Raw genomic sequence first — 18,445 nt, forward strand, 5'->3', positions numbered from 1 at the left:
TGCTATTTAACAATCATTTTAATATTGCTATTACAAGAAAAATTAATTAAAATTCATTTTATGTCAATTTCCTCATATTTAACATGTAATATTTCTATTCAGACATTATTTTATGTTAATTATAAAGTAGAAAATAGATGTAATAATATTTTGTTAAGATGTGCTCTAAAATAAAGTAGGATATGACATCAAATTCATAAAAATATTTTTAAAACTAGAGTACTCTTTGTGAGATCAATACTTAGGGTATTTTCCAATTTTTTTCCCACAGATAATTACAGACAATGAACAGCAGGGGGCACAAAAAACAAAAGTTATTCTCCACAAAGCAAAGCACATACTGTGGAGGAAAGCAGGTAACTTTTGGAGACAGATTCCAACTGGCTCCACCAAATATCAGCTAAGTTACCTTTAATTATTTAACCTCTCTGAACTTCTTCAATGAGAGAATCATGATAACATGACACAGAGATTAAATATTAATATATATAAGGCAGCTCAATAAACACTAGGAATTTTTCTCCAGTGCTTATTACATATATATGTCAGTGGGTACCAAAACACACAAGTAAATGCAAATTTAGATTGTATAGCAATTTGTGCAGACGCTGTACATGGAAATGGCTCTACAGTTTCAGGACAGCATATAGACACTAGTATCACTAGATCACAAAACTAAAGCTAAACAAAAGAAATGGCAATATTTACTCAAATACGATCGAAGTTTTTTTCTCTATGAGGGAATATGAATGCCAGAGAAAGTGTATGTGAACACGTGTGCATATTTTTCAGCCTGATACCATGCAGTGTTTCCGAGTATGACCAAGGAAAAACCCACAATAAAAATCACCTGGGGGGTGGGGGAAGGGGACTTTTGAACGCAGGTGCCTGTCCTACTCAAAATCTACGTTTTCATACCTATGAGTAACACCTTGCTTCCTAGGGTTCCTATGAATATTAAACAGCATGTTATATATAAGCACTCTACATAACACATGTTATTTTTAGGATCTTTTCTTTTAAAAGAAAATATGTATACTCGCAAATGACTTGCTCAAGAATATCTTTTCATAGTTTGTTTTCCCCCCTTTTTCTAAGAACTAACCCATTTTTTACTATTTTGGACAGCAGGTGACAAACAAATCCTTCCTTTTCTGATTAGCAGTTATGGGGTATTCTTCAAATAACATTTTTCCAGCACTTTCTGTGTTCCAAATGTCTACTAGGCTCTGAAAAGCATGCTCTACTTAAATAAAACTGAGTATAGAGTTTTAATATAACTTATAAATCATAAATTTGGATTTAATTAATTAAAAATATATACTTGATATATAGGACTAAGTTTAAATATGTAGTTTAACTTTAAAACTTAAGGTTTTATCAACTATATCAATTGGTTTTGATTTTAATAAATACATTTAAAAACTTTAAGAATTTACATGAAGATGTAATGAATATTGATGTTACCACATGGCATTCTTATTTATCAAGAGCAAAACTTAAACTTTTCAACTGTTAATCTGGTACAGAAATCTTAAAAAGTCATTTATCTTCCATCACCCAGAATAACCACTTGTAACATCATAGTGTTTAATTTTCCTTTTTTCTTAAGACATACACATAAAATTTTTAAGTGGGGAGTGAATCATATGCTATTGATTTGTAATCTGATTTTGCCACAATATTTTGTAATTCAACAGATGAGCAATTTCATTATATCTTTAATGATTGCCTATTATTTCAAAATAAGAGTATACTACAACTTATTACCCCTATCCCACATCATTGAATTTTTGGACTTTTTCCTTTTTTTAATTGCTGTTACAAACAAAACGTGATACATATCATTGTATATACATATTTGTTTTTTTATCCATAACACCTTTAGGATAAATTCCTAAAGAATTTTTTGGTCAAAAAAATATATCTGTGTGTATGTTTTCTCATATCCTCAACATTATAGGGATATAATCATTCTTTCATTCAATACTATAACAAAATATGAAGTCCAGACCCAAGGGCATATAGGAATTTAATATAACAATTCATTCAATCATTTATTCATTCATGCAACAAATACCTATTGAACACATATATACTAGGCACTGTTCTAAATGCTGGAGTTAAAGTGCTGAGCAAGACCACTAAGGTTCCTGTTCTCATGAAGTTATATTCCAAAAGGAACATGATCATATAATTTAATGTGCAATATCAAATTAATGGGGAAAGAATAGATTATTCAATACACAATGGTGTTACAACCATTAAGAAGTAAATTAGATTTATATTTTCATATATGTCTCATCAAGTGCATTATAAATGGATTTAAAGTCTATATTTTAAAAATGAAACCATGGAAATATTTGGAAAAAACATATGAATTTAATAAAAAGTAACATCACATACATTCTTAAAAACATGGAAACTTCTTTAGTGTAATATCAATGCAGTTTTAGAAATGACATCTTATTTTTAAATAACAGAACAGAAGAAGGAAATTTTTGAACAATAATCTTTATTAGTATATTTTCAAAGGTACATATGATCCTGAGCTACTTCATGTAGACATTTATCATTTACTCTTTGAAGTTTACATGTATTTTGTTACCAACTCTCTGGTGAGTACATTTTTATACTAATCAGGAACATAAAATAACTTAAAATATTGTTATCCCTGGAATAGCCACCTAATTTACTCAGATCATCTCACTACCTAATTCTACTACATTAAAGGCTATAGAACATTATTTCTCAATTAAGCAAATTCTTTTTCAAAACTGCAAAGATGGGCAGTGCAAGAGCTGATTCCTTAAACCCGAGTAAATTCTTAGAAAACTATGTTGCTTTTTGTTTTTGATCTGTTCCATTCAATGAACTGGATAATAATTAGACCACTGATATTTGAGAAGAATGGCAAAAGTAACTACCTCTAATCTCAACATTTTAGCTAGTGAAAAATGTTATAGGCTCCCTTCATATGTAAGTAGTCCATAATTATCCCAATAAGAACTGTTTACCGTGATCTAAATGAAAAGGGGGACAAACCAACGTAAATAGATCTATGTTTAAATGGTTGTGTTATAAAAACATGTTACGTGAAATGCCTCTCTAGGCTCTGTAAAGGAATACATACAGCTGATTCACATTAAATTTCATAAATCTAGACCAGGACTTTTATAATTGGCAAACAACAACAACAAAAAAAAAAACCAGACAAAAATGGAAGACAAAGTTCTGTGACCTTTAAGAAAAAACATTTATCCAACATTACCTCTGACTGTGGACAAATAAATATTTTCATTCTTGAATTTTAAATTACTACCAAAATATTGTATCTTCCTACAGACAACAAAAAAACAAGCAAACAGTATCTAGAAATGGTTGTTATCTGACAAGAATGTCAAGTCTTTGAAGGTACACCCCAATTTTTTTCCTGAATAAGGTCACTATGATCTTAGGTTAAAGTTGCAGTAAGCAGTTCACGCAAAATGCATATTGCTTAGATTTTAAAGCAAGCAATTTTGATACTTTTTAATTAAAATATAAGTATAAATGTGAAGCTATTGTAGAAACATTTTTAAACACTTCTTGAGAACACTCACAGATCAGCAAGTAATAGGATAACTAATTTAAAAATAATGAAAAGATGATGTTATGTGTAATGTTTGGTGACAAATCCAAAAACATCTTTACAAGATGTAATGGAACAGGAAGATACAGCTTCATTATTCAGAACGTGAAAACCAAACATCAATCAAAACACACTCTTTGCATATAATGTAGTGCAAGGAGCATTTGTTCATAAAAGTCTCCCAAAGTCTTGAAACTTTATACATAAACAAGAGTGGAATCCATTAGGATAAATGATTTAAGGATGTCCAGAGTAGCTTATCAAGAACTGCTAGATACTATTACCTGCTCACTAAATCATATGCAAGCTTATGCAAAACTGTGTTCTGGATAGCTCACTCTTATGGCTCCCCAATAACAAGCTCGGATAAGGCAGATCAAACCTAAGAGATAAGCAACTGCCCAAGAAACATAGGTTGCATGAAATCGCCTTGCAAAATCTTGGCTGCCAACCTAAAATAAAAAGCAGTACAAAAACAATAGGTTATAAACTTTAAGGAAATATCTATTTAGAGAATTGTGTTGGCTTATATGTGATTTTTATGAAATATATTCATGAGGCCACAAAATCCTTATAAAATATGAACTGGAATATTTGTTAATTATCACTGACAGAGTAAAATTTAATAAGAACAGTGCTAATTATGTTAACTATAAATTTTATGAAGTAAACAAAAAGCCCACTAAAATATGTTATCTCTGTAAGGAATTTAATCTATGTAACTGCTTAGCATTGTGTGACACAACAGGAATATTACTAATAATATGGGACCAGATAGACCAAAGATGCATGGAAAGCAAATAAATGACAGCAAAAGAGATCAGTCCCTTTCTCTTTTCTTGAGATAATCCCTATGCCAATCACAGCTTCAATCTCCTCTAAAAATAAGCCATCCCCATGTTGGCAATAAATCTCTGCTTGACTTGAAAAAAGATAAGAATGTTTTCCAGACTTGCAAACTGACAATAACTGCTTCAGCTTTGGCCATGGCAAAATTGGTTCTGGCACTAAATAAAAACAAGTGGCTTTTGCTAAATGAATCGTAACATCCCCAGTGCCAAGGACCTCCTGGGGGGTCTCAAGACCCTTTTCATCTGATTGAGCAAGCTCCATTTACAGGTCCAGGGATTGGGCTTCAGATTACCCACAGTCCTTCACCAGCTTCTGGGCCTGGTATACCAGGGAGGCAGGCTCTTCAAGGATCACTGAAGGTTGTCTGAGGCCTCACCATTTACTAGTGGTAAAGTTGAGAGAAAAGAATCCTACCAGTGAGAGGAGTAATACTCACAGTTAATCCAACTCCAATGAAAATACATATCATTCCAATGGTAATGTACGCACAGCAACGTCTTCGCGGAAGAGCACTACCCACCGAGGAACTGCAAATTCATGAGGACAAAGGAGAACATGAACAATTACATGAAGATTCTCTGCTTCATCTTTGTGAGTACTTATCTATGAGTTTAGTAACATATGTAAGTCCATTTTTTCAACGTGAGACAAGAACATGCATAAAAATTTCATTTTTAATAAGTGACTACAATCATGAATGATGACTTTGTCATATACTATTGTGGCTTTAAACAAAGTTCAAGCCTTGGAAATTAACAATATCCACAAAAATCCACTATTGTCAACAACAGTCTTCCAAGATAAAAATCCATTTCCAAAATGGAAAATCAGTGCTATCTTATAAATAGTATTTGATGTTTTCAACATTTAGTTATTTTTAGAGTAGTTAGTAGGTTTAGAGTAGAAAATTTGGAAAATAGAGTAAAGAATAAAAAGGAAAAGGAAAATTACCTATAATCCCACTACCATAATCACTCACCATTTGGCATATTTTTCTCCAGCCATTGTTTTGTAACTTACCAAAATAATGCAAGCATTTTCCTATGTCATTATGTATTTTCAAACTGGATTTCCAATGCATGAATATAATATAATTTAACCAATTCCTCACCACTGGACACTTTAATGTTTTCATTATATACTTTCAGAATTAGGATAACAAAGCTAAACTTTTTGAAATCTTTTAATGCATACTGCAAGAAGCCTATAGGAAATTCATAAAAGCATATACTATTATCACACTTCTCAACTGAAGTTCCTAATCCAGTAATTTTCACTTCTCTCCACTTTTAATTATTGTAATTTCAAAATGACAGAAGTATAGCAGAGATCACACAGCCAAATCAATGCTTTCTTCTCTTCCTAAATACACATATCATCTGTCAAGCACCATGTGAATGAATGATACAATGAAGTATTTGATTTGCCTTTGTATGGCCAGTGTCACTGTCATACCTAGCACATACTAATTGCTCAAGGAATGTCTGCTGAATAAATACAGACATGCATCACTTACTAGGCATATTTAGAAATGTGCTATTCCAAAGAAGTTAATTTGGCATAATAGAAAAATGGTTTCAAGTCACAAACGTTTTATAAAATTGATGAATATTGCTGCAAATATATATCATAAATATTTCTGAATACTTGAGCTAAAACATAAACATCTGGGTGTCTGGGGGAAGCAGGGGTCACCATTAATAGCTGTTGCATACCGCGTGCTATCTGGAGTTACTAGGGTATACAGAAGTCATTGCCATTATGATATATTTAACCTTAGACTAGTTTTGGTGTTAATTCCTATGTGTGCATTTGGTGATTTATTCTGCCTTATACCTCACAGCTGGCCATCATTTCTCATTTACCTGTGTATTTCCTCCCGCAATCTAATCTACCAAGGATTAGAAGACAACTCAGTTTATTAGAATTATGCATTGAATAAGTCAAAAGGTTCTAAGTGAATATTAGAGCAGCTTTCCTGTGAGCCAAACAATACACTTTTTTCTTTTTGGTATCATTAATCTACTATTACATGAAGAACATGTTTACTAGACTCCCCCCTTCACCAAGTCCCTCCCACATACCCCATTATTCACTGTTCATCAGCGTAGTAAGATGCTGTAAAATCACTTGTCTTCTCTGTGTTGTACAGCCCTCCCTATACCCCCCCCACATTATACATGCTAATCGTAAGGCCCCCTTTCTTCTTCCCCCCCTTCTCCCTCCCTTCCCACCCATCCTCCCCAGTCCCTTTCCCTTTGGTAACTGTTAATCCTTTCTTGGGTTCTGTGATTCTGCTGCTGTTTTGTTCCTTTAGTTTTTCCTTTGTTCTTATATTCCACATGAGTGAAATCATTTGGTACTTGTCTTTCTCAGCCTGGCTTATTTCACTGAGCATAATACCCTCTAGCTCCATCCATGTTGTTGCAAATGGTAGGATTCAAACAAAAGACTTTCATACATTAATTTCAGTGCAAGAATTCTGCTTAGAACACCCATGCTCATTCTTCATCAGTCAACTTGAATAGTCACTACCTCTGGGAAGTCTTCCCAGAAAAGAAAAAAATCTACTGTTACTCTACAGCCCCAGTGCCATCTCATCACAGGGATAAGCAATGACAACCGAGTGCCTAGTGCATAGGTAACGAAATCTCATACATTTGATACATTATGTGGTATCTCTTTGCAATATATATAGTATTCTTTTGCATGTGTTAAATTTGTATATGTGTATGTGTTAAACCGTATGCTTCTGTGACTTGCCTTTTTTTTTTTTTTGCATGTTTGCTCAATATTCTACATGAGAGTCTTCAATACTCATATATGGAGATCTGGTTTATTCATTTTCATGACTATCTTCCATTATATGAAAATACCACATTTTACTCATTCTCCCTGTGTTGACGGACAGTCAGGTTTTCTTTTTCTTAATCTTTTGGTTTCATAACAATGCTGCATTGAACACTTTTTGATATGCTTCTTTATGTACATATGCAGGAATTTCTCAAACATGTATCTAGGAACAGAACTATTGTGCTCTATCACAGACATATGGTCAACTACAATAAATGCTAAATTTATTCCCCCACTAACACTGTATGAGAGCTTCCATTGCTCCATCCACATCCTCATCACTTCAACACTTGGCATTGTTTTCATGTTTGACAATTTCATGAATGAGAATGGTATTTCATTGTGGTTTTAATCCCTATATCCTTGATTTCTATCAAAGTTGAACATCTTTTCAAATGCTAGTTGACTAGTGATTGTCTTTTTCTATTAACTGCTTGTTCATGTCTACTGTCCCTTTGCCTTGGGCTGTCTTTAGTTTACTGATTCACAGATGATATTTATATAATCTGCATCTTATTCCAGGCAGCTATACACACTGCATATATCTCTTAGAGCCTGTGTTTTCCAAAATTCATTTTTAATAACAGCTTGTGATGATGAGTTTTTATTACTGAAAATATTAATGAAATCAATATAATGTAATTCTAATACTCTCAAAATTATCAGTATATTCTTTTAAGTTTTGTGCTTTTTTATCCTTCTCTAGGAAATTCTTTCCTATCTCTGTCATAAAACTATTTTTAAATCTTTTCTTGTAAAAGTATTAGAATTTTGCTTTTTATATTTCTCTTGACCTGTAAGAGCATAACCTTTATAATTATCCATTTGCATTTTACATATTTTGAAGTCATTATTTGAGGCACACAAGTTCAGAATTTATGTTTCTGATGAAGTGACCTTTGGAATTCTTTTTATCCTAAAGTATAAGAGATAATTAAGGTACATGCTAAAATGCTGTAATAGAGACATCCAGAATACAGTAGCTTGAAAAGTTTATTTCTCTTGCATATAGGAATTCAGAGGTAAATGTATAGTCTGGGTTGGTAAACAGCTCTGCTCCATGATTAACTGCCATTGCCAGACTCAACACAAGAAACAAGTCTCCTAATGCAGTTGCTTTTTCCAGCCAATTGGAAGAGAGAGAAAATCATTACCAGTATTTTTGTCTTTCAAGAGAGTATCAGGAAGCCATATTCATCGCTTTTACTCATACTTCATTGGCCTTAACTTAAACTCATGGCCATAACTTTCTGCATGAGACACTAGAAAATGCAGTTAGCTGGGTGGCCAGTAAGACTCAGAGTTCTTCTACTAAAAGGAAGTAGAGAACAACAAATCTGCTCTTTTAACTAACATTAAAACTACTATTTTAATGTTGTTTAGCACCTGCCTAGTATGTCTTTCCTTCAGTTAGTGTTTCATGGTTTTATCTTTTTCTGTCCTTTTACTTTGATTCTTTCTCATATTTCATGGGTCTTTTCTTCAAAGTGTGTGTCAACATCAATCTAATCTGATACACTGCTAGCAAGTTTTACCAACAAGTTTAGTCTAATTATGTATATTCTGACAACTGATACATGTGGATTATTTCTGCTACCTGATTTTGGCTTTCTATAGTTTTTGTATTTTCTATGCCTTTCCACCCTCTTTTCTAGACTTCTTTTGGTTTGATTGTGTTTTTCTTTATTAAGGTGTCATTAATATACAATGTTATAAAGGTCTCACATGAGCAACACTGTTTATTACATTCACCCATATTATCAAGTCGCCCCATACACACCCCATTGCAGTCACTGTCCATCAGCATAGGAAGATGCTATAGAGTCACTACTAGTCTTCTCCGTGTTATACTGCCTTCCCTGTGACACCCCTATATTACGTATGCTTATCATAATGCTCCTTAATGCCCTTCTCCCTCCCTCCCTACTCACCCTCCCTTATGCCTTCTCTTTGGTAACCACTAGTCCCTTCTTGGCCTCTGTGAGTCTGCTGCTGTTTTGTTCCTTCAGTTTTGCTTTGTTGTTATATTTCACAAATGAGGGAAATCATTTGGCACTTGTCTTTCTCTGCCTGGCTTATTTCACTGAGCATACTACCCTCTAGCTCCATCCATGTTCTTGCAAATGGCAAGGCTTCTTTCTTTTTTATGTCTGAATAGTATTCCATTGTGCATATGTACCACATCTTTATCCATTCATCTACTGATGGACACTTAGGTTGCTTCCATATCTTGACTATTGTAAATAGTGCTGCAATAAACATAGGGGTGCATATGTCTTTGAATCTGGGATCTTGTTTTCTTCAGGTAAATTCCTACGAGTGGAATTCCTGAGTCAATGGTATTTCAATTTTTAGTTTTTTGAGGAACCTCCATACTGCTTTCCACAATGGTTGAAGTAATTTACATTCCCACCAATGGTACAGGAGAGTTCACCTTTCTCCTCATCCTTGTCAGCATTTGTTGTTCCTTGTTGTTTGGATGTTGGCCATCCTAACTGGTGTGAGGTGATGTCTCATTGTGGTTTTAATTTGCATTTCCCTGTTAATTAGCAATGTGGAGCATCTTTTCATGTGCCTGTTGGCCATCTGAATTTCTTTTCTGGGGAAGTGTCAGTTCATATCCTCCACCCATTTTTTAATCGGGTTATTTGCTTTTTGGGTGTTCAGGCATGTGAGTTCTTTATATATTTGGGATGTTAACCCTTTATCGGATTGACTGTGTTTTTTAAATTTCATTTTCCCTGTCCTATTTAGAAAGTTTTACAATCTATTCTACTCAGTTAGTAGTGGCACTTGAAATTTTACACACATACCTTTTAAAAACTAAAGTCATTTAGTAAATCTACCTTCCCAATAAATACAAGAATCTTAGAAAGCTTAACTCCAAATATTCTGCTCTCATCTTACATGCTCTTGTTTTCAAATATTTCAGTTCTATTGTATTTTTGTTTTTCCAAATTTGTTAGCATTAATATTATTGTTATTACTGTTTTAGTTTTTTATACAATGTTCCTGGTTAATGTTTACAATTTCTTGGTTTACCTTTTCTTGCATGACAGAAATTTCTCCTGGGAAATTTTTCCATTTTCCCTAAGTTTATCTTTTAGCAGTTTCTTTAGTGAGTTTATCAAGATGGTTAACACTATTTTTGTTGGTTGGCTCTGTATTTGAAATACCTTTATTATTCTATTATGCTTTAGATGGGCCGATAATACCAGTTTGACAGTTAATTTCTCTTAGTATTTTGAAGTATTCTTAAAAATGTTTTTTGGCTTTTATTGTTGCTGTTGAGATACTGTGACAGAACTGTTATCTTTTTCATAGTGAAAATCTGTCTTTCTCTGCTGTTAATATATTCTCTTCATCTTAGTTTTTCTGTAATTTCACTATAATGCATTTGTTTATTCTGCATGGATTTCATTGTGCTTTGTGAATCTAAAGGTTCATATCTTTCATAGGTCTCTAAATATTTAGGGATTATCTCTACAAAATACACCCCCATCCCATTTCTCTTTTGTCCTTCTAGGTCAGAAATATATTAGATGTTTTCGTATTTCTCTTAATATTGCTTTCAACTATGTCTCTCTGGTATTTACTTGCTTCTATCTTCCAATCTACAACTCTAGTTTTCAGCTTAATCTGATCTGCTATTTACCCTGTCCAATGCATTTTGATTTCTATAATTTTTAATTTCTAGAAGTTTTATTGTTTCTTTAAAAATTTTCCTGGTTATTATAATTTTTGTCAATTAAAATTTTTATTTTGAGAGATTTTGTAGATTTATAAGCTGTTGCAAGAAATAATAGAGATCTCATGTGTTCTCTACCCAATTTCCCAATCGTAACATTTTGTAAACTATAGTACAGTATTATAACCAGGATATTGACATTCATACAAACCACTCATATTCAGATTTCCCATTTGAATTATAGTCATTTGTACACTCAAGTGTATATGTGTATTTAATTCTATAAAATCTTATCACATGTATAGGTTCATATATCCATTTACCAGTCAAGATTATTCCTCTCTACAAGGACCCTTTTATAACCACCCTCACCTCCCTCCTGCCTATCTACCCCACAATCCACCACATCATCACTAATCTGTTCTCCATTTCTAAAATTTTTTCATTTTAAAATGTTACATAAACGGAATATGTTGTAGATAACCTTGTGGGAGTTTTTTTTTTTTTTCACCTAGCATGAATTCCTTAAGACTCATCCAAGTTGTTCCATGTGTCAATAATTCATTCCCTTGACTGTAAAGAAAGACTGCAGCTTGTTTAACCATTCACCCGTGGAAGAGCACTGGGGTTGTTTCCAGTTTGTGGCTGTTAAGAATAAAGTTGCTATGAACATTCATGTACAGGTTTTTATGTGTGCTTGGTTATTTTTTTATAGACTCTTAACTGTTTTCTCAATTTCTGTTTTAAAAATATTTGGACATGGTTATAATATAATCTACATTTAGTAATATCTGAAGTCCCTGGGAGTCTAATTATGCTGTTTGTTACTGATGCTGATGCTGCTTGGTATCCTGACTCCTCCTGCATTGGTAATTTTTATTGAGAATTTATTTTGGCAGATCTTAATATAATAAATCTTGGAGGGCATAATTTAGGGGTGGCTTCATCCACAGAAAAATTTCATTTGTTTTTCCCAGGCTCCCTAAAATGATACCAAACCTAAACCACTTTAAATTGATTTCTAAGACTGGGTTTTCCTAGACCATATAAATGAGGTAGAATATAAACTTCAAACTCTCTGTTCTTTAAAATCTCTACTTTGTAATATTCCTTTTCTGGTGGATTTTTTAATCTCCTACAGCACACCAGCTTTACTCTTTCATAGAGAATAGTCCTTTAAGGACTTTATTTGGTGGGGGTGGGGATGGGGGTGGGGAAATAGTTTTCCAGCTCTCCATCTTCTGCAAAGCCAAAGCCTTCTTTCTCGTCATCTGAACACTGACTGAAACCCAAGGCTCTGGATCCCTGGTGTCAACAAATACACTCAGGATATCTGAAATGAAAACTGATTGCCATTTCCTCTTCATTTCTGGTCCTTGGGAATTTTCTCAACTTTTGCTGACCTGAACTATGCATTTAGAAGGCTGTTTTAACTAGTCTTTCATGTTACTACATGTAAAAGTCAAGATCTTCTAATGTACAAAAATGGGGACAGTGAATCTCCAAGAGGAAAAGATCATGTCATATTTCCCAAACATCTAAGTATTCACTTTTCAAATGACTAACCTTCCCCTTTACAGCACTCTCGTATGGCACACCAGCTTTCTGAAGGATGCCTGGAAAATGAAGATGGTGTCAAGCAATGCTATTTACTGTACAATTTTCAGATGAGGTAGCAGAAAAGGGTTTATTAGGTGGGACTTAAGGACAGGGTAAGATGTGAATAGATAGGGCACAAAGTTGTCTTAGCTGATAGCAGTGGCCCTGTTCAGATATGAAAAACATAAGAATTTTGTTCAAGGAACAAGGAGCAGAATTACTTTTCTTTCAGAGAAAGTCTCTGTAGGTGAGAAGTAGCAGCAAGCGATGTGGGAACTAGTTTGTGAAGTTAAGTGAGTGTTTTGCAGGTACACAGGAATGAGAAAGAGACTAGCCAAGCCATCCCAGGCCTAGAAGAGTGAGATTAAGGAACAAAAGAAAGAAACTGCATTATGTATTTATGGAAGTAGAAGACTTTGTTGAGGCTAGGACACAGGTTGTGTGTAGAGGTGGATGAAAATATAACCAAGATACCAGTAGAGAAGTTAGGCAAAAACCTAAACCTGGAGGGTTGTATATACATTGTTAAGAAGACTGGAGTTTGCTTTTGGATTTTAGGTAATAGCCTCTAATAATCTATATGGTGCACTTATATCACTAAATAGAAAATGTCCTTCCTCAGGATACTTAGCCTGCACAACTGCATGCCACTGCCACAAATTTGGAAGCTACTGAAAGATTGGAAGCCAGAGACTTTAAAATCATATTTGCATTTGGGAACAATGAGTCTAGTAAATGGATAGAGAACTGCAAGGCTGAAGGTCAAAAGGTACAGTAGAAAGCCACTGCAGTAGTCCTGGTGAGAGATCCTGAATGCATGAATGAGAGAACAGAATTGGTATCTCAAGAGAGAAAACTGATAGGACTTGTTTCCATTTGTGTATAGAGAATAAAGATACACTCAGCTTTCTGTCTTGATTAGCTGGACAGATGGGTAACATTCATTAATGTAATATATTCACTAATACACACGAACCATTAGTTTGCATAGTGGGGTAAGGAAGTTGGAATGTTGTATCTGAGATGCCTATGGACACTCAGGTTAACATAGCTATAGGTAAAATAGTAAATATCTGGAAATAACTGCTTTGGAGAGTGGGAGAGGGAGTTAGTCAAGGACACCTAAAGGAATATCAAGCAAGGGTTCAGCTGAAGTGCAAAGCTACACATTTGTAAAGAGCTAATCAATGGAGAATTTTTTCAGCTTTTAGTTATCTTGACGAAGGAAGAAAGAAGCCATGGTCACACTGATCCAAGACTGGTGGTTTGAAAAGCAGGTGGATGCATCTGAATTTCAAGTGATTGAAGACTTAGCCAATTTAGCAAACTTAGCAGTGTCAATTTTTAATATATTCAAAATGAACTTATCTCTCTGCCAGACACAGTTCTTCTAGATCCTCTGTTCTCTATCTGTGAATAGTTTCATAGCCTCTCAGGTAGGGTTATCCTTGACCCCAATCTCTCTCTTATTCCTTCACATTCAATCGTAGCTATTCTGCTTCCTTAATAGCACATTTAGCCTTTTACTCCGGTGTACTTTTGTACAGATAGCTCCTCCCACAAAGAAAAATCCCACCCTCTCTTACACATCCCCACTCATCTTTAACAACTTAGTTCATGTTAAACATGAACAGCTTAGGCCCTCCCTCCTGAGAAGCTTCTCTCATGTTCCTTTCTCTCCAATCTATATTAGGGACTCTTCAGAGCAGAGCATGTGAGGCATACCTCTTTCAAAGCACTTAAAACTTCAGTGTAATTATCAACTCTTTTCCCTATACCTACAAGACTGAGTTTCCTGAAGACAAGGCTATATCTTTTATCTCAAGCACTATTACCTAGCATAAGACTGTTTGTTGAGTTCATGAATCATAAAAGAAAGCACGACACAGCAAAATAAAAGAGAGTACAAGTCTGTTATTGTTTAAAATGGTAGGAGGTGATCCACAAGGGGGTACATCAGCAATGTAGAGTAATTATATTCAGTGATCATTATCATCGATTAAATTGGCATCTCCGTTAGTTAGTCTTAGGTCCATCATAACATTTGCATGGAAATATAGTCCAGATTGTATTTCAGAATGCTGGGACTACATCTCCTGTTCAGAGGTGGCCACAAGCTGCCCACTGAAACAGCAACCTCATCTTCAGCTACAATAGCCCCAGTGACCACAGGAGTAAGATACAGTCATATGAAAAAATGCTTCTTCATCTCTGGAGCCCTGGGGGAAGCTTTCCCCACATTTTATGATGGGAAAATGGAGTGATCAATAACTCCTATAACTTAAAAATAATTTTAGGATATTTGATATTTGTGTTTAAAGAAATAAAATTCCAGCTCAGAATGTTACTTCAATAGATGACTCAGCATTTTGTCTGAAGAGAAACATTCAAAGAGAAATCTAGATACAAGCCATGAGCCTTCATGGGATAAAAGCATCTTTGCTCAAATAAGTAAGAAATGCCGAGTCCTCCAATGTCACACATGTGGTTCCAATTCAATAAACATTCTTCTGAGACTGATACTGAAGCTGATTTATCCCATGTAAATTTCTATTCAAGTTGTTCCTTAAGTAATTGATATCAATTCTTCTTTACATTAACACACTGTCTTGTGATATTTTAACCAATCATGGAATAGCTAGGTACTCAATACTTATTTATTAGTAGTAAAATACTGCCAGTATTCTAAAATAATTAACCAAGCAAAACACTTGAGCAAAATTCTTAGCCTCTGTAGCAGATATTTATGTGTAAAATGAGGGTAGTAATTTCTGCATCCCAGAATTGTTGGAAATATTACAGCTACTATGTATATATAAAGCAAATATCACTGAGCTACTTATCAGCACAGTCTGCAAATTATAAGTCTCTGCTTTTTATTTTCAGTAGAATTTTGTAATCCAATTTCATGTTCTTGGTGAAGATATTTGCAATTTAATTTTTTTCAGTTTCATGAAAATACAGATATAGTTAGCTAGAGGATCAAATCTAGCAGAGATAGAGGTATTTTATTACATGTATTTTACTTCTCACTTGTTAATTCTTTTCTCCTAGAAATCATTCTTAGGATTTCTCTACTCTCAGAACAGATTTAGGTATTTATATCATATTAAGGATCAAACAAATTAAACTATGAACTCATATTTTCTATTTTAATTGTCAAAACATTCCAGTTTAATTTACCTAGCTTAAGTTATAATTTATGCATATAAGTGGAGAACAATAACTTTTATATTAAAATGTTATTATCAGAAATAGATGCTATGCAGAAGAGTTCATATATCAGGCATGTGTCTGCTATCCTTTGAAAGGTCTGCTTGTAATGTTAGTTCTTAGCTAGCATCTGGGAACTGAGATTTCTAGAAAGTTCCCATCATTTCCTAACCATTTTCTTTACTATATCTAAATTGTTTGTGCAAACAATACCCTTTATTCTGAACACCTGATTTTCTTCTGAGAGTGGTATGTGTTATATAGTAGGTGTCTATGGGACCAGCTCCAATAAAAATGCTAGGCCCTGAGTCTCTAATGAGCTTCTCTGGTAGATTTCACATGTACTGTAACATTTTACTGCTGAAGGAATTAAGTGCATCCTGTGTGATTCCACTAAGAGAGGACTCTTGGAAACTTGCTCCTAGTTTCCTCCAGACTTTGCCCCATTTCTTTTGCTGATTTTGCTTTGTACACTTTCATGCCAATAAATCACAACTGCAAGTACAAATATATACTCATTCCTATTAGTTATAGAAAATCATGAACTTGGGGACCCCCAACACAGCTGCCATACATGACTTTAATCAAAATATATATTTTTTCCATTTTTATATTGCCTCCTGTTATTTTCCCTAGGTACACCATTTAGGAATGGAGAGAAACAGACTGAATAGTTAAGATAGATAAATAAATATATAAACTTTACCATCAGATAACAAACTTATTAGGTAGGAGATGACAAAATTAAATAACTATACACCCCAAACAATTTGGTCTTTTTCCTAGACTACAACCTATTTTTTTAATTAAAGTATCACTGATATACAATCTTACAAAGGTTTCACGTGAACAACATTGTGGTTTCAACATTCACCCATATCATCAAGTCCCCTCCAACACCCCATTGCAGTCACTGTCCATCAGCATAGTAAGATGCTACAGAGCCATTACTTGTCTTCTCTGAGCTGTACTGCCTTCCCTGTGACCTGCCTATATTGTAACTGTGAATTATAGTGCCCCTTATTCTCCTCTTCCTCCCAACCCACCCTCCCCAACCCCTCTCCTTTGGTAACCATTAGTCCCTTCTCAGAGTCTGTGAGTCTGTTGCTATTTTGTTCCTTCAGTTTTGTTTTGTGGTTATACTCCACATATGAGTGAAATCATTTGATACTTCTCCTTCCCCTCCTGGCTTATTTCACTGAGCATAATACCCTCTAGCTCCATCCATGTTGTTGCAAATAGTAGGATTTCTTTTCTTTTTTATAGCTGAATATTCCATTGTGTATATGTAACACCTCTTCTTTACCAATTCATTTACTGATGGACACTTAGGTTGCTTCCATTTCTTGGCTATTGTAAATAGCGCTGTGATAACCATAGGGGTGCATATGACTTTTTGAATCAGGAGTCTTGTTTTCTTCGGGTAAATTCCTAGGAGTGAAATTACTGGATCAAATGGTATTTCTATTTTGAGTTTTTTGAGGAACCTCCATACTGCTTTCCACAATGTTTGAACTAATTTATATTCCCACCAGCAGTGTAGGAGGGTTTCCCTTTTTTCACATCCTTGCCAGCATTTGTTGCTGCTTGTCTTTTGGATGTTGGCCGTCCTAACTAGTGTGAGGTGATATCTCATTGTGGTTTTAATTTGCATTTCCCTGATGATTAGTGATAAGGAGCACTTTTTCATGTGCCAACTACAACTCAGTTTTTAAATATAAATTTGGATTATTTGCAATAGATTGTAACCTCTCACTTAGGACATTTGAAAATCCTCACCAGGTTACTATTAATGTTAGTCATAACTCTCTTAGAAACTTATTTCCCTTTAGAGAGTGAAAATCAAGCCCAGTCATTTCAATTTCAAAATGGAAAATATTAATCAATCTAAAGATGCCTTTTTTTTTAGTCTTGCGAAACAAATACATTAAGCACACAGTCATCCCATATCATGTCTTAAAATGAAAATCTACTTAAATAAGAATTCTGAACTCTTTAAATTGTACTCAAGTACTTCTCAATAGCATTTCCAATGATAGAGAACTTACATTTTTTTGCAGTGTGGGCATTTTGCCAAAGTGTTGAACCTCAGTTCCATCCACTGTAAAATAAATAAAGGGATTGAAAAGAAAAACAACTGAAAACTATCCAATCTGATAAGATGTTTCTTTTAGTTCAAATGTCATCAGGGATCTCAGCAGAAGCAATCACCTTCTCATGGTTATATGAGCTTTTTCCCTCCAATATTTCTCCCCACTCCCTTAAAATAACGTTTGGGAATCCCCTCTCAAATAGTTCCCATGATTTTTTCAAGCTTCTGACGCAGTCTAGGTTTGCTTTACCATGTAAAGGAATGGACTGCTGTAAATCGTGTCATTTCTTTCAGCCTTATGTCTCCACCATTCACTCCAGGGAATAAAAACATATTTCATATACCTCCAAAATTTTTTTCCTTTTACATCTTGAGGAATAGCCTTTTAGGTACCTGAATATTTATTCTATTAATGTGGGAAACCCACAAAGTAAACAAACATATCAGATACAGTAGAGCTCAAGTCAGGAAGCTGCCGTGCTATTCCATCCTTGCTTATTCTACGGAGTGAAAACAT

The 18,445-nt window shown here is 34.3% G+C and overlaps 1 protein-coding gene across 1 annotated transcript in view; it reads right to left on the minus strand.

Moving 5' to 3' along the window:
* Positions 1 to 2,433: 2,433 nt before the first annotated feature.
* The window catches only part of PIP4P2 (phosphatidylinositol-4,5-bisphosphate 4-phosphatase 2), a 57,316-nt gene continuing 41,304 nt past the window's right edge, over positions 2,434 to 18,445 (minus strand). The window contains exons 5-7 of the mRNA XM_017646007.3: positions 17,885 to 17,937; positions 4,920 to 5,010; positions 2,434 to 4,083 (exon numbers count right to left, since the gene is read on the minus strand). Of these exons, the coding sequence (XP_017501496.2) occupies positions 3,940 to 4,083; positions 4,920 to 5,010; positions 17,885 to 17,937 (288 nt within the window). The 3' untranslated portion in view covers positions 2,434 to 3,939. The remainder of the gene's footprint in view (positions 4,084 to 4,919; positions 5,011 to 17,884; positions 17,938 to 18,445) is intronic.

The sequence above is a fragment of the Manis javanica genome, chromosome 2 (genome assembly GCF_040802235.1).
Source record: "Manis javanica isolate MJ-LG chromosome 2, MJ_LKY, whole genome shotgun sequence".
Classification (NCBI taxonomy): Eukaryota; Metazoa; Chordata; class Mammalia; order Pholidota; family Manidae; genus Manis; species Manis javanica.